This window comes from Equus przewalskii, chromosome 2 (genome assembly GCF_037783145.1).
Source record: "Equus przewalskii isolate Varuska chromosome 2, EquPr2, whole genome shotgun sequence".
In the NCBI taxonomy this organism is placed as follows: domain Eukaryota; kingdom Metazoa; phylum Chordata; class Mammalia; order Perissodactyla; family Equidae; genus Equus; species Equus przewalskii.
The window spans coordinates 31,935,725-31,949,391 of NC_091832.1; the positions used below are offsets into that span (position 1 = coordinate 31,935,725).

Consider the following 13,667-nt stretch of genomic DNA (forward strand, 5'->3'; position numbering starts at 1 on the left):
CAGCCCTTTCACGGGGGCCAGGGGGCCACCTGCGGTGGAACCCCCTGGGGCGTTTGAGGAAAGTGCAGATTCTTGGGTCCCCCCGCCGATCCTACAGGTCAGAACCTCTGGGATGGGGCCCAGGCACCGCAAGTTTTCAGGCGACTTCTTTGCCCACTAAAATTGGGGACCCAGCACCTGAGATCACTCAGGGCAGGGACTGCAAGGCCCATTTTACAGTCAAGGGCAATGAGGCCCAGAGAGTTTTTCACTCGCTGTCCTGAGACTGGAAGCTGGCAGCCTCGCTTAACGGACGGGGCATCTGGCTTGGGGATCAGGCAGCTCTGGGTTCAAATTCCTGCTCCTCTCCTTCCAAGGCTGGAGCCAGACCTGGGTTTAGAGCAGGGCGGCAGGTCCAGCCCACAGACTTTGTGCAGCTTGCTAGCTAAGATTGCTTTTTACGGGGCCGGCCCCGTGGCCGAGTGGCTTTTTTTTTTTTTTATTCTTCTCCCCAAAGCCCCCCAGTACATAGTTGTAGATTCTGGTTGTGAGTGCCTCTGGTTGTGCTATGTGGGACGCTGCCTCATCGTGGCCTGATGAGCAGTGCCATGTCCGCGCCCAGGATTCGAACCGGCGAAACCCTGGGCCACTGAAGCGGAGCACATGAACTTAACCACTCAGCTACCACAGGGACTAGAGCAGCCATTCTCAAATGGTGGCTGCATCAGAACCACCTGGAGGGCCAGTGATTGCTGGGCCCCACCCCAGAGTTTCTGCTTCAGCCAGTCTGGGGCGGGGCCTGAGAACCTGCATTTCTGACAAGCTCCCAGGTGGTGCCGATGCTGGAGCCACACCCTGAGGACCCTGGTTTAGAGGGACTTGGGTCTTCAGAGCTGGCCCGCAGCCCCACCTGGAAGCCCATAGCCCACCCAGGAGGTGGGACGGGCTTGAGGAGAAGAGAGAGGAGAGGGAGGGGCTCCCATGGTTGGGTCCCATCTCATCCGCCCGCCCACCAGCCCCTCTTCCAGGCCGTTCTTCTCCTGGTGTCTGCTCCCCCCTGGTGGCAGCAAGCCTGGAGCTGGCCTGGCATGTTCAACCTTAATAGCCCATCTCTCCATCTGGAAACACATTTCAAAGTTTGCATGTCCTTTCCCCTGGAGAATTCACTTCTAGGAATTTAATCCAAGAAAAGCATCGAGGATGCGTACCAGGACGCATTATTTGTAAGAGTAAAACAGGAGACCGGGGCGGTCATTTGACACAGCTGGTAAGGAGCCTGGGCAGGATTTGAAGTTGGGTCTCTCCGACTCAAGAGCCAGTACCCCCGGCTGCCACACCACACAGCCCCCCAGGGGTCCCCCACCTGCCATAACAGAGCAGCAAGGAGAGCATCAACAACAGAGCTGGGCTGCCTCCCGCTGAATCCCTGTTCTATTACTTACTAGTTGTGTGATGTCGGACAGGTCACTAACTGCTCTGGGACTCTGTTCCCTTCTGGAAAATGGAACGTGAGTTCACTGAGGGCTCAGCACCATGCCCTGTGCGGGCCGTTATCATTATCACCCAGGAAGCCCCTACCTTCCTTCTTCTTTGCCGTTTCCCCTCCTTTCCTCTTCTTAACTGGCTCAGAGCACTGCGGGTCACCGGGAGGGGCAGGCGGGTCAGGATCCCCTGGGGTGGAGGCGGAGAAGCCCGGGCGGGGCACTGTGGCCAGGAGGCAGCAGACATTCAGTGGGGCCGCCCACACTGCTCCCACCACTGCCCCTGCCCACAGGCTGGGCCCCTGCAGTCTGGGTAATAGGGCGCAGAGCTTAACGCAGGATCCCTGGGCGAAGCAGGCCTGGGTCTAAACCCTAGATCTCCCGTGTGACGGGGGCAAGGAACACCCCCTCCCCAAGCCTCAGTATTCTCATCTGTGGAATGGGAGCAAGAGGATTAGAGCAGCCGTTCTTGGAGTGTGGTCCTCCAGGCGGCATCACGCGGGAGCCCTTCGGAAACTCGAATCTTGGCGAGCCCTCCTGGTGATGCTCATGAAGGCTGAGAACCACGGGACTCGGACATCTCCCCCACAGGCTTGTCGTGACTCATAAAGGAGAGAGCACACGCCGGGCGTTTAGATCCACGATCGCGAGCTGGGGTTATTGTTATAGCCCGCTCCTTCTTGGCCTCGGCTGACCGGGCCGGGAGGATCCTCGCTCCAGGTCCCCTCTTCTGGGAACTGGAATTGGAGATATTGGTCTCATGTCCCTTTCACGAGGGGAGGGGCTAACTTGGTGGCCAAGGCTGGTGCTGCTGGCATCCGTCCTCCTCCACCTGCCTTAACCATTGAGGCCAATCTGCAGAGAGAGGATCAGAGTGGGAGGTGTCGGAGGGACACGCCCCTGGCCTGGGGGCGTCCCTGTCCACTGAACTGGGCTGTCCCACCTGCTCCTGGGTCCTGAAGGACACCTCTGGGCTCGCCTGATGAGTCCTTCCTTTTCTCCTAAGTTGGTTTGAGGAGGTTTCTGTCACTTGCAACTAAAAGGGCTCTGAGTCAGGGTCAAGGTGGGTGTACGAAGGTCAAGGGTCACGGCCCTGAGGGGAAGCACTTCCCTTCCTCCCCCTGCCCAGCCGCTAGCCCAGCCAGGAGATCTGGATTTCAACCCCGTCCCCATCCACACAAGGAAGGGCGAAGGGGAAAAGGAGACGTCTGGGCAGTTATGGGTAGGCGAGGTCTGGAGACCCATCTGAGGTCACTTCTGGGCTCTCCGTTGTTCTTGGTCCTGGTTCCTGTGATGACACCTCGTCCGTGTCCCCAGAGAGCTGTGGAGGTGACCCCTCCCCACCGGGTGGAAAAGAGCAATAAAGGTGAAGGGTTTAGATACACCTGTGTTTGTGCCAAGCAAGGGGTGCTTGAGTGTAACGGGCTGAACGTGCAGAGAAACCCCGGAAGCTGGGTGGGGAGGGCAGGAGAGGGGCACTGCTCAGTGTCCTGCCAGGCGTCTGGTGGGGCAAAGGCGGCAGGCTCAGCAAGTCAGGGTGGGGGGGCCTTGCAGCAAGGCGGGGTGTTCTGCATGTGCTCGACACGAGCAGCCAGATCTGCTCTGGTGTGCAATGTAGCTCTGTTTGGACAGACCCACCTGCAGAGGCTCGAGAACGTGGACTCCTGAGGTCCCATGGGTTCAGGTAAGAGGCTGGAGGACCATGGAGGGGGGCTGCAGAAGAGAATTCCAGCAGGTGAGGGGGGCGGCAAGGAGGTGGTATGTCTACACGTTTAGCAAGAGCTTTGAGACAAACAGAAGCAGGCTCCAGTCTGGGCTGTGCACCTGTCAGCTGTGTGGCCCTGGGCAAATCACTTGCTTTCTCTGAGCCTCAGATTCTTACTTGTAAAATGGGGATAATACTATGTACCTCCTAGGGTTTGCGGTGGGGATTGAGTGAGCTGACGTTCCTAAAGCACTGGGTGCACAGTAAATCACTGCGGTGTGGTTGTTATGATTCTAACTGCTATTACTACACTCACAGGGCAGGCAGGCAGTTTATACTAAAGGAGTCAAGCAGCAAAAAGAAGGCTGAGTCCTTGGAGAAAAGGCTCGACGCCCTGTCGGAAAGTCTGAAGGTGGGGCAGGTCAAAGGCCAGGCCTGAGACCCAGAAGATGAGTCAGAAGCTCGCCCAGTGAATGGGGTCCTGAGAAACACTGCAGCCAAACAGGAGGCCCGACTGGTGCCTTGACCCTGTGTGACCGGCCAGCGCGCCGCAAACCCCGCCCACCTCGGGCCAGGATTGGTCGACGGCCTCGGCGGAGAAGGGCTGGTAGGAGGGGCTGCAGAGGGCAGGTGCGGCGCGGGGACTCCGGGCGGGTCCTGAGCGTGTGGTCTTGGCCAATCAGGCAACGGGTCTTTATTGAGCGGCTGCTGTGCATCTGGGGCTCTGCGGGGTTCAGAGACGGGCAGGGTGAGGCGTGCACAGCCTAGCTGTGAGGTCAGAGGAGCGAGAGCTGGGAGGGCTGGAGTTGTGCGGCTTCAGCCGGAGGGCTGGCTTGAAGGAGGTTTGAAAGGACGGTTAGATAGGCGTAGGGAGCAGGGAGAAAGAACAGCGAGAGGCAAGAAAGCACGGGCTTGCCTAGAAGACAGAAAGGGCCCGGTTGGTCTGGGCGGAGATGTTCTTCATCCAGGAGAGGAGGGAGTGACACTGGGAGGCCGATCCGTAGAGAACCTTGATGGCCAGGCTTATGGGCTGGGACTATATCCCCTGGGCAGTGGGGAGCCACAGAAGGTTATTGAGCAGAGGAGTGACATTTATTCTAACTGGATGGCTGAGCTTGTGCCAGGCTGGGAAGACATTGGAAGGGGAGCATGTGGGGAGAATGAAAAGGGGAAGGGTCTTGGTTCCAAGGTCAACCAAGGCGGACCCCTGGGTCTCTGGGGTTGGGGTATGTGATGTTACAAGCAGAAAACCCCGTTAGGGGCTGGTGTAGACATGTTGTCTTGAAAGAGGTCTCAGGTCATCAGTGGGCAGACCTGCCCTTGAATCCCAGCTCTGCTGTGGGATCAAGGACAACCCCCTTGTCCCTTGATCATCAGTTTTCTCCCCTTTAAAGTGGGTAGGATGCCACCCATCGCCAAAGATGAGTGTGGGGACTAGTGAGAGAATGAGGAAAGGGGCTGGCCCCGTGCTGGGAGCGTAGTGGGTGCTTGATAGATGGTGTTCCCTCCCCGTCTCCCACTGTGTGGCTGTCGCAGAGCTGGACGCAGAGTCTGATCTTCCAGGCACCTCCAATTAGAGAGAGTTTCTGTTTTCAGAAGTCATTCATTCATTCATTCATTCATTCATTGTTTAGTCATTCAACCAGCATTCAAACAGCATTTCTGAGCACCTACTGTGTTGACACAGAAGCTGGGACACGGTTGAATTAGACCACTGTCCCTTGGCCTTAAGGAGTTTATTTGCTCATTCATTCGGCAACATCTGTGGCGCCCTACTGGACGCTTTGCTGGGCGGGGGGTGGTGTTGGGGATAAAGTGAGCATTGCTGGCGGCAGAGGGAGTGGGGAGGGGACCAGTCAGCCCCATGGGTCACGCCTCTCTGTCCGGGAAGAGCAGGAACCCAGAGAAGATGCTGTTGGCCCCTTCCATGCCCAGCAGGGAGTTCCGGTCGGTGGCCTGCAGGAAGACGGTCTCCTCCAGCTCCAGCTTGAGGACTATGCCACCCGTGGTGACCTGGAAGGTGTTGTGGACGAAGTCGCAGAAGGTGACCACCTTCTGGATGCGCTCCCGGCCGCGCATGAGGTTCACGCACAGGTTCCCCCGCGAGCTGGCGTGGTAGGCAAAGTAGTAGAGGCCGGGCACCTTGCAGGTGAACTTGCCGCTGCGAGGCTGGTAGTTGTCATTCACGTTGGTGATCAGGTGGTCGAAGCGGATGACCTGGTCCTTCCGCAGGGGGATGTTGACGGTCCGCGTGGCTGAGAAGCCAATCTTTTGTGTGGTCTTGTAGTCTCCTGATTCTCCCTTGGGGCCACGGGCTCCTGGGGGCCCTGGGGCACCTTTGGGGCCAGCGGGGCCCTTGGGGCCCACTTTTCCTGGGTTCCCAGGAATCCCTGGCTCCCCCTTCTCTCCGAAGTTGCCACGGTGTGCAGCTAGCCCCGGCAGCCCTGGAAAAGCAGAGACAAGAGAAAGGAGGAGGTCAGAGGTCACTGACAGCCCAAGGAAGAAGCCCCAGGCTGGGGGACGGGGGGCCTGGCTGTGTGACCTTGGGCAGGTCCCTGTTCCTCTATGGGCCTCAGCTTCCCATCTGTGAAAAAGAGCAGGGGGTCAGAGAGGGCCTCTGAGTCTCCTTCCAGCCCAGCTTTCTGAGTCTGTGATGTGCTTGACAGCAGAGGGGACCGACCCGTGGGGTGGGGAGCAGTGTCTTCCTAAGGAGGGTGCTGGGCTTGCCCTCCTCACAAGCTCGTACAGGCGCCCTTGTCTGGGTCTAAGCCTGGAGCTGATTACGAATGCTTGGCATGCTTGTCTCTCTCTCTGCTCCCTCTCCCATGGCAGACATCCTTAATCTATCAGGGCCTTTCTTGCTGGCCCTGGAAGTGGGCCTCAGGCGCCTTCTCACTCCACTGCTCCAAGCGGCCACCTCCCCTTGGTCTGTCACAACATGAGAGAGACCCTCTTTCCCAGCAGAGTGGCAGAGTATAGTGGTGAGAGTGCAGGCCCTGCGGACAGACAAGTGTGCTTCTCAAGTCACGTCTGCCACTATTAGTTGTGTCACCTTGATGGAGTCACACTCTCGAGGCTCAGCTTCCTCATCTGTGAAATGAGGGTGATGCTATTTTGTGGGACCGTGAGGATTAAACGAGATGAAGCGAGGAGAGTGGCTGGCTGCAGTGAAATGAATGAGTGACCTGCGTTCTGCCCAAGCGCTTTCGAGGTGGGAAGTCCCATTTGAACCCTGTGACAGTCCCGCAAAGGCACCATCGCCTCTGTGAGCAAGCAGCAGTTCAGAGAGGGGAAGCCGCTTGCCTGGAGCTGACCCAGGACCGCCTGGCCGCAGGGGAGCTCCGTCTCTATCTGGGTTTAGTTGTAAGAGAGCCATGGTCTGGTCTTAGCCTCAACATCTACTGGGCTCCCTTGGGCAAGTCAGTAGCCTTTCTGGCCATCAGTTTTCCCATCTGTAAAATGGGGATTAGAGTTCCCTCCTTGCAAACTTATTGCAAATTTATGGCGAGGGCTCAGCAAGCTGGTGGATTGGCAGGTGCTTTTTTGACCTCAAAGGCAGGCAGCTGTGACCTGGGAGGCAAGAAAGGGGCCTTGTTGAGTGACAGGCTTGTGTCCCCAAAGCCCGCAGTACCTTTCTCTCCCTTAGTCCCCGGGGTCCCGGGTTTGCCGTCAGTGCCCGGTGACCCAGGGATGCCGGGAATTCCAGGAATGCCCTGGGACGCGGGGCAGCTGCTCTGGGCCCGGGAGACGTCGAGTGGACCCAGGAGCAGCAGTGGCAGCAGCGCCAGGATGCCGCCCATGGTCAGGGTCTTCATCGCCGCACCGTCTCAGCTGCTTCCTGTGGGGGGACAAGCAGGTGGGCTGGGTTACTCCTATGGGGACTCCTCACGCTTGTTCATTCCTTCCTCAGTTCATGTGGCGGCTGAGTGTGTCTCAGCCACAGAGCCTGCATGGCCCCTGCCTTCTGAGGCTGGCAGTTCAGGGGGAGACAGACGATGAACAGGCCAACCCACAAGTAAATAGGAAGCGTTAGAGACCGTGACGGGTGCTCCAACAGGATGCAAGGGGGCCTGGGGGGAGAGTCGTGGGCTGGGGCAGGAGGGGGCTGGTTTTGTGAGGGAAGTCCTCCCGCCAGGAAAGTTTGCTGGCTGGGGACGGTGTCTCTGAGATGTGAGGGTTAGGCTGAGAACTGAAGGTTCAGAAAGGGCTGGGGCAAGAATGTTCCGGGAGAAACGGACAGCAGGGGCAAAGGCCCAGTGGTAGAACAGGGCCTGGAGTGTGGAGGACCAGCAGCGAGGCCAGTGTGGCCAGAGGGGGCAAAGAGACAGGAGGTCAGGGCCTTGATGGCCGTGGTGGCGGGTTTTGGGTTTTACTGCAGGTGTTCTCATTCATTAGGGCTTCAGAAGTCAGGCTGCCTCGGCTGCCTCCACAGCGGGCCACTGTACATCCGCAGGGCAGCCCTGCATGGAGGAAGCTATTATTTCTACACCGAAGAGGAGACTGAGGCTCAGAGAGGCCCAGCCACTTTCTCAGGGTCACACAGGAAGGACTGCAGCCAGGACTCGAACCCAGGCCTGTCTGGCACTGAAGCCAGTGTCCCTGCCAAGCACACCAGGCCATCTCTTCTGGCGGAATATTCTCAGGTCCCTCCAAAGGCTGTGGGCCTGGTGAGAGGGCAGTGCTGGCCCCTTCTTAATCCCAGAGGACCAGGAAGAAGCCCTGGGCTGTCTTGACCTGGTCAGCAGGGCCAGTGCCCCATGGCACTAATTCTCAGGACAGAAGGGACCTTAAAATTCATTTAGTCCAAACTTAGCCTATTTTTTTCTTTAATCAAGGTGACATTCACGTAACATAAATTTAACCATTTTAAAGCAACATCTCGTGGCATTTAGCACGTTCATAATGCTGTGCAACCACCACTTCTGTCTGGTTCCAAAACATTTTCGTCATCCCAAACTAAAGCTCTGTGCTCACTAAGCAGTTACACCTCAGTCCCACTTCCCTCCTCGGCCCGCGGCAACCGCTAACCTGCCTTCTGACTCTACGGATTTTCCTGTTCTGGACCTTTCGTGTAAATGGAGTCACAATACGTGGCCTTTTGTGTCTGGCTTCCTTCATCTAGCATCGTGCTTCTGAGGTCCGTCTACGTTGTAGCACGTGTCAGCACTTCATCCCTTTTTATGGCTGAGTAATATTCCACCGTAGGGACACTTTCCGGTCTGTGTCTCCATTCATTGTGGATGGGCTTTTGGAAGTCTCCGTTTTTGGCTCTTGTGAGTAGCGCTGCTGTGAGCATTCCTGTCCGAGGATTCGTCTGAATCCCTGTGTTGGATTCTTTTGGCTATGTACCTCGGGATGGAATTGCTGGGTCTTATGGTCATTCTGTGTTGAACTTTTTGAGGAACCCTCAGTCTACTGTTAAGCCTCCTCAATAATATCTCTGCCGAGGGTTCTTCCATCCGTGGCTTGCACCATCTCGGTGATGGGCAGCTCATTACCTACCGAGGCAGCCCCCTCCACCTTTGCCCAGATCCAAATTCTCCCCATCCTTCAAGGCTCAGGTCAAAGGCTTTCTCCTCCAGGAAGCCTTCCCCCATAGCCCCTCAGCCCACAGAGGCTGAGCTGTTTCCTGCTTTTAAAATGGGAGAGCAGAGTGGTCCCTGCCCGTCTCCCAGGGGAGCTGAGGATCCAGGGGAGGCCACGGCTAGGAAAGAATTGTGCAGTTCAAGCTCTTGTTCAGCCTCGTTGCTGCTGCTGTCTGATCCTCACAGCACTCTTGATGATGGGGAAACTGAGGCTCAAGCATTAGAAAGCAACCTGCCCAAAGTCCCCCAGCAAGTTGGTTAACGGCACAACCGTGGCCAAACCCCTCTCTCTGCCTCGTGCCGGCTGAGCCGACCTGGAATGTGGCAGTGGACGCCTTCCTGCACCCAGAGAACCTGCTGATTATGGGCTCGTGAGCTCAGGAAGTCGGCCTCAGCCCCTCAGTCTAGTCCTGACCATTCATTGCCCAGACCCCTGAGTTACGCCAGAGCCCGTGCTGGGAGCCAAGGAAGGCAGGCTGCAAAAGCGGGTGAGGCCAGGGCTTCGAGTGACCGGCTCAGGCTCTGTCGTGCTCCGTAGAGAGGGCGGCTCAGGGAGATGATCCTGCTTCCCTTTGAGGAAGCACCAGTTCCCACTCTTGCTGGAGGTTTTACGAAATGACAATTTGACAACTTTCATAATCCGTGCATTGGGCACTTTGCAGGTGCCAGGCTCTGTGCCAAACGCTTTCATGCCGTTATCTTATTTACTTAGGTGCTTACAACAGTTCCCTGAGAGAGCACCCCGCTTTGTCATTTTATAGGAAGGAAACTGGGCATGAGAGAGGGCGAGGGCCTCAATCACGGTCACACAGCCCCCATGTGGCTTGGATTCAAACCCCGTCCCACTGGATCTGGAAATTCACGGGGTGTGGCATGGAGGCCCCTCCACCTGGTGGTTAAAACAGGGGCTTTGGAGCCAGACAGCCTGCGAGGAGCTCCCGCACAGGCTGCGCATAGAGCAGGGCCGGCGCTCCCTGAGCCTGTTTCCTTCCTGTTCCGGCTCCTGTTTTAGGCAGCAGCCCCCGGTGCTGAGCGGCCCGGAGGGTCATGAGGAAACAACGCTGCCAGGGTCCCGATCAGGCCTCTGCCACTTCTTAGCTAAGGCCTTGGGCAAGTCACTTCTCCTCTCTTGGCCAGTGTCCCCCTCTATAAAATGGGGATAAGGCGAATCTCTAGCTCACACAGTTCCAGGAGGATGGATGAGTTAGGGCTTACGACAGAGCCTGGCACGTCGGAAGTGTTTGATGGGTGTGAGCTGTTTTTTTATTATCACCATCATCCAAGAATCTCCAAGTTTCGGGACCTGACGGGAGATGGTTGGAAAAGTGGAAAGGATCCGGTCCTTTGTGAGATTGGGCTCAGGGAGACGGAGTCTGAGGCAGGGCAGCCCAGGGGTGGTGCGCTCTAACCAGCTCCAGGGCCTTCTTGGGGAAGCGGGAGGTGGGGGGAGCGGGGGGAGCTGGGGGGAGATAGGGGGAGCGGGAAGGTCTGGATTCTGGCCCATTTCAGGGGCCACCAAGTCTGAGACTTGGGCGAGGACTCAACCTCATCAGGTCTGACAGCCCTATGCCTTCACCCTCCATCACCCTGTCCGCCTTGCTCCTCACGTTTTTCTCCACATTACTGACCCATCCATCCCCTTCCAGCCCCAGCAGTGCCTTTTCCCCTGACTTAGATTCAGGCCAACTTGACCTTGAACTCCCCCTCTGCTGCCACCTTGCTGCGTGACCTCAGGTAAGTGTCTTAACCTCTCTGAGCCTCTTTGGCAAGTTGATTTCTACCTGTCAGGGCTGCCAGAAGAGTAAATGAGATAGAGCCTAAAAGGAATGAGGTCCCTAGTGCATGCCTGATCCCACCTCTCCTTTGCAAACATTATCGAGTTCCCTCAGGACCAATAACTAGTTACAACTCCACCCGCAAGTCAAATTATTTTCTTGAAAGAGTCAAGCTGCGCTTTCTCAGCAGACTGCGAGGAAATAAGAGAAGGCAGGTGTCGGAGAAGTGCCAGGTGGCGGGGCCTGGGTTCTAACTTCACCTCTGCCTCTGGCATTTCTTGCATCAGGCAGTGTGCTGAGCCCTGGCTGAGCCCGATGTCCTTGAGGGCTCGCGGCAGCCCTGAAAGGTTCCGTTATCCCCAAAGAAAGTCTAGGTTCAGAGAGGTTACGTGACTTGCCCCAGATCACCAGCACCTAAGAGACAAAAGCAGGACTCAGCTTCAGTCTCAATGACCCCAAAGCCCTTACGCTGGTGGCTCACGTTTTAGGCTGCCTCCCCATCCCCTGGGGCCCCGGGTGACAGCAGACCCACAAGCTCCCCCAGAGGGAGTCTGACTCCCAGGGTCTGGGCCCAGGAACCCTCGCTGTTAAAGCCCCAGGGGGCTCTGAGGCAGCGGCTGCAAAGCCTGCACTTTGGGAAGCACCGCCCTCCGCCTTGTTGGTCCTGCAGCCAGCCCCCCCGCACCGAGCCCACCTTCACCTGGGAGCCGGTGTCCTGGGATGCCGCGGGCCGGGCAGCAGTGCGACCTGGAGCCAGAGCCTGCTGCTCTCCGTCCAAAGCGGAAGTCCCATTCCCCAGAGGCAGGAGGGGCCTTCCCCTGGCGGCCCCCTTCCAGGCCCAGCCGGCTGGCCCCCCTCCCTGTCACCCCACTCTCACCCCCCGCCCCCCCGCTGCCCTCAGACAGTTTCAGGTCCCGTTTCTGCAATCTGGAGGGGTTTACTGTAAAGAGGGTGGGTGGGCATGAGTTGGGTTTCGCTGGCTCAGCAGCTGTGGGGAGAACAGGCTGTCCTGGGAGGTGTCCACAGCCGGGGGCGAACTGCCAAGGGCCCGCCCTCGTGATTTTCCACAGAGGGCAGGGGTGTCCCTCAACGAAATGAGAACGTGGCCTGCCTGGTGCCTCAGGGCCGGACTTGGGGTCGGATCTGTATTCGGGCTCTGCCACTTTTCAGCCAAGGCAGCTGAGGAAGCCCCAGTGGCCCCTGCTTTATGACGGGACGCTCACTGCACCTGCTCTGCAGGTGGTACAGGGCACCTGGGGCTCGGCTGGGACAGCGGAGGAGAAGGAGGAGGGAAACCTGTGAAGTGCGGTGCACACGTCAATTGTTCACATCCTGCCACATCCCAGGCTTCCCCTTTCTGGGCTCGTCTCTTCTGCTTTCTTCTCATTTTGGCACCCCTGCTCTTTGCCTGCTCTCGGAAAATAATCTAATCATGAAAAATGCGTTTAAATGTGGTCATTATTTATTTATGCCCCTTCCTCTGCTCCCAGCAGGGCCTGAAGCTGATGGCGATAATAGGCACCGGCAGGACCCGTTGCTCGTTGATCCTGGAGTCGCACCAAGTCAGGGCTTAGAGGTCTACGGCCCCACTCCGCTCACTTTACATATGGGGAAACTGAGGCCAAGAGGGGAGCGAGTCAAGTCTCTGTGCGCTGGGGCCTGGAGAGAGCCGCAGCGAGTCAGCCGTGCTTCGGCGCAGGGAGCGGCCCTTCCACCAGGGAGGCTGGCGTTAATGACACGCAGTTTCGCGGCTTCTGTGATAAACGGCACAATGGAGTGGCTGCTGGAGCCCACAGCTCCCGCAAGAGGCCGATGCAGGATTCGGACCAGGCCCCGGCCCCCTGGCAGAGGCTGCGGCCGAGACCCCGGGACCCCCTCTCAGGAGTCATGGGCAGGCGCCGGGAGCAGCCGTGGGTCAGGAAAACCCTCTGACCTCTGTGCTTGGAGATGGAAAAGCGTTGGGCGTGCAGATGCTGCCTGATGGGAATGAGGTGTTGCCTGCAGCGGGGAAGGGGAGGAAGGGGCGAGCTTGACAAAACCAAAGGGTCTCTGGGCTCAGCCGACTGTAGACCCAAGGGACCCAGGCCGGGGGAGGAGAAGGCAAGGCTCTGAGCAGGTCCAGGGGTCCGTCTGAGGGTCCCTGAGGCCGTGTGGACCCGGGCCTCTCATTCCTCGGTGGCCATGGCAATGGGACAGATGGGCTTGACCTCAGGGTGGGAGCAGTGCGAGGCTGAGAACAGGAAGCACGGGGAGGGGGTGAGACCACTGGCTTAGGAATCAGCCCCATCCTGAGTTTGAAGCCCAGCTCTGCCTCTCTCGAGCTATGTGGCCTCAGGCATGTGTACTGACCTCAGTGTCCTCGTACATGAATTGGGGGCTTGGGCACCCCCCTCCTGGGGTTGTCGTGGGGCTGGTGAGGGAGCCCTGCACGTCCAGGGAGGGCCTGGCTAAGTGCCGGCTCTCGGTGGGCGCCCAACACAAGCCTGGGAACAGTATTATTTCTAAGAAGAGGGGACAGGATCCTTGGCCTGGATTAGGATCAGGAGTGGGGGGTCTCTGGGTCTTGGTCCATGAATGGGAGCCAGCTGGTCTCTGCACCATGAGATTGCTGACTTGCATCCCTGACAGAGAGGGGACGACACTACAAACAGTAGAAAAGAGACACAGAACCCTCCACAGCCCGCGGTCTGAGAGAGTCCTTGCAGCTTGCGGGGTCCCATTCTGGTTCCCGTTCCACACCCCTCCCCTTCTTGCCTACCCCCCTTAAAAACCCTTGCCCGGCTCCCCTCAGCCCAGAGACAAGCTGGCATTTTCAAAGGCCCGTCTCTCCTGACGAAGAGAGAACAACAAGGAAACAATTATGGAAAATAAACATGGTATAAAAATTGTCGTTTCCGAAGCACAGGTTTCTGAGCTGACCCTGCGGCCGACATAAGTGGGCTATTGATTTTTAAACAACGGAGAAATGGGAAGAAGCATGTAGCACTTGGGGCATCGCCCGGAACACGGCAGAGTGTCGATGGAGGGAGAGCTGTGAGCGGACTGGCCCCGTGACCCTGGCCCCGGCCCTGCCAGGGGCCCGAGAGCCATGCCCTTGCTCTGTTCTCGCCCTTGGTGAGTGTGCGTGAGTGTGAGTGTGAGT

The 13,667-nt window shown here is 57.9% G+C and overlaps 1 protein-coding gene across 3 annotated transcripts; it reads right to left on the bottom strand.

The window, feature by feature from the left end:
- Positions 1 to 4,866: 4,866 nt before the first annotated feature.
- C1QB (complement C1q B chain) lies at positions 4,867 to 11,517 on the bottom strand. 3 transcript variants are annotated; one of them, XM_070598758.1, is made up of 4 exons: positions 11,226 to 11,441; positions 10,786 to 10,939; positions 6,797 to 7,003; positions 4,867 to 5,609 (listed from the first exon to the last, which is right to left on the bottom strand). In XM_070598758.1, exons 3-4 carry the CDS (start codon positions 6,978 to 6,980, stop codon positions 5,035 to 5,037), a joined length of 759 nt encoding a protein of 252 aa, XP_070454859.1. In that variant the 5' UTR covers positions 6,981 to 7,003; positions 10,786 to 10,939; positions 11,226 to 11,441; the 3' UTR covers positions 4,867 to 5,034. The 3 variants fall into 3 exon arrangements, with proteins under 3 accessions (XP_070454859.1, XP_008506996.1, XP_008506997.1); XM_008508774.2 differs by lacking the exon at positions 10,786 to 10,939 and having other exon boundaries at positions 11,226 to 11,517; XM_008508775.2 differs by lacking the exon at positions 10,786 to 10,939 and having other exon boundaries at positions 11,220 to 11,508.
- Between the last annotated feature and the right edge of the window lie 2,150 nt (positions 11,518 to 13,667).

What these genes read in the sequence shown, in the direction of transcription:
- C1QB (XM_008508774.2), bottom strand. Translation starts at nt 6,980, where the DNA reads ATGAAGACCCTGACCATGGGCGGCATCCTGGCGCTGCTGCCACTGCTG. An exon ending in GGGGACTAAGGGAGAGAAAG is followed by an intron (nt 5,610 to 6,796) that starts GTACTGCGGGCT and finishes CTGCTTTTCCAG; the next exon opens with GGCTGCCGGGGCTAGCTGCA.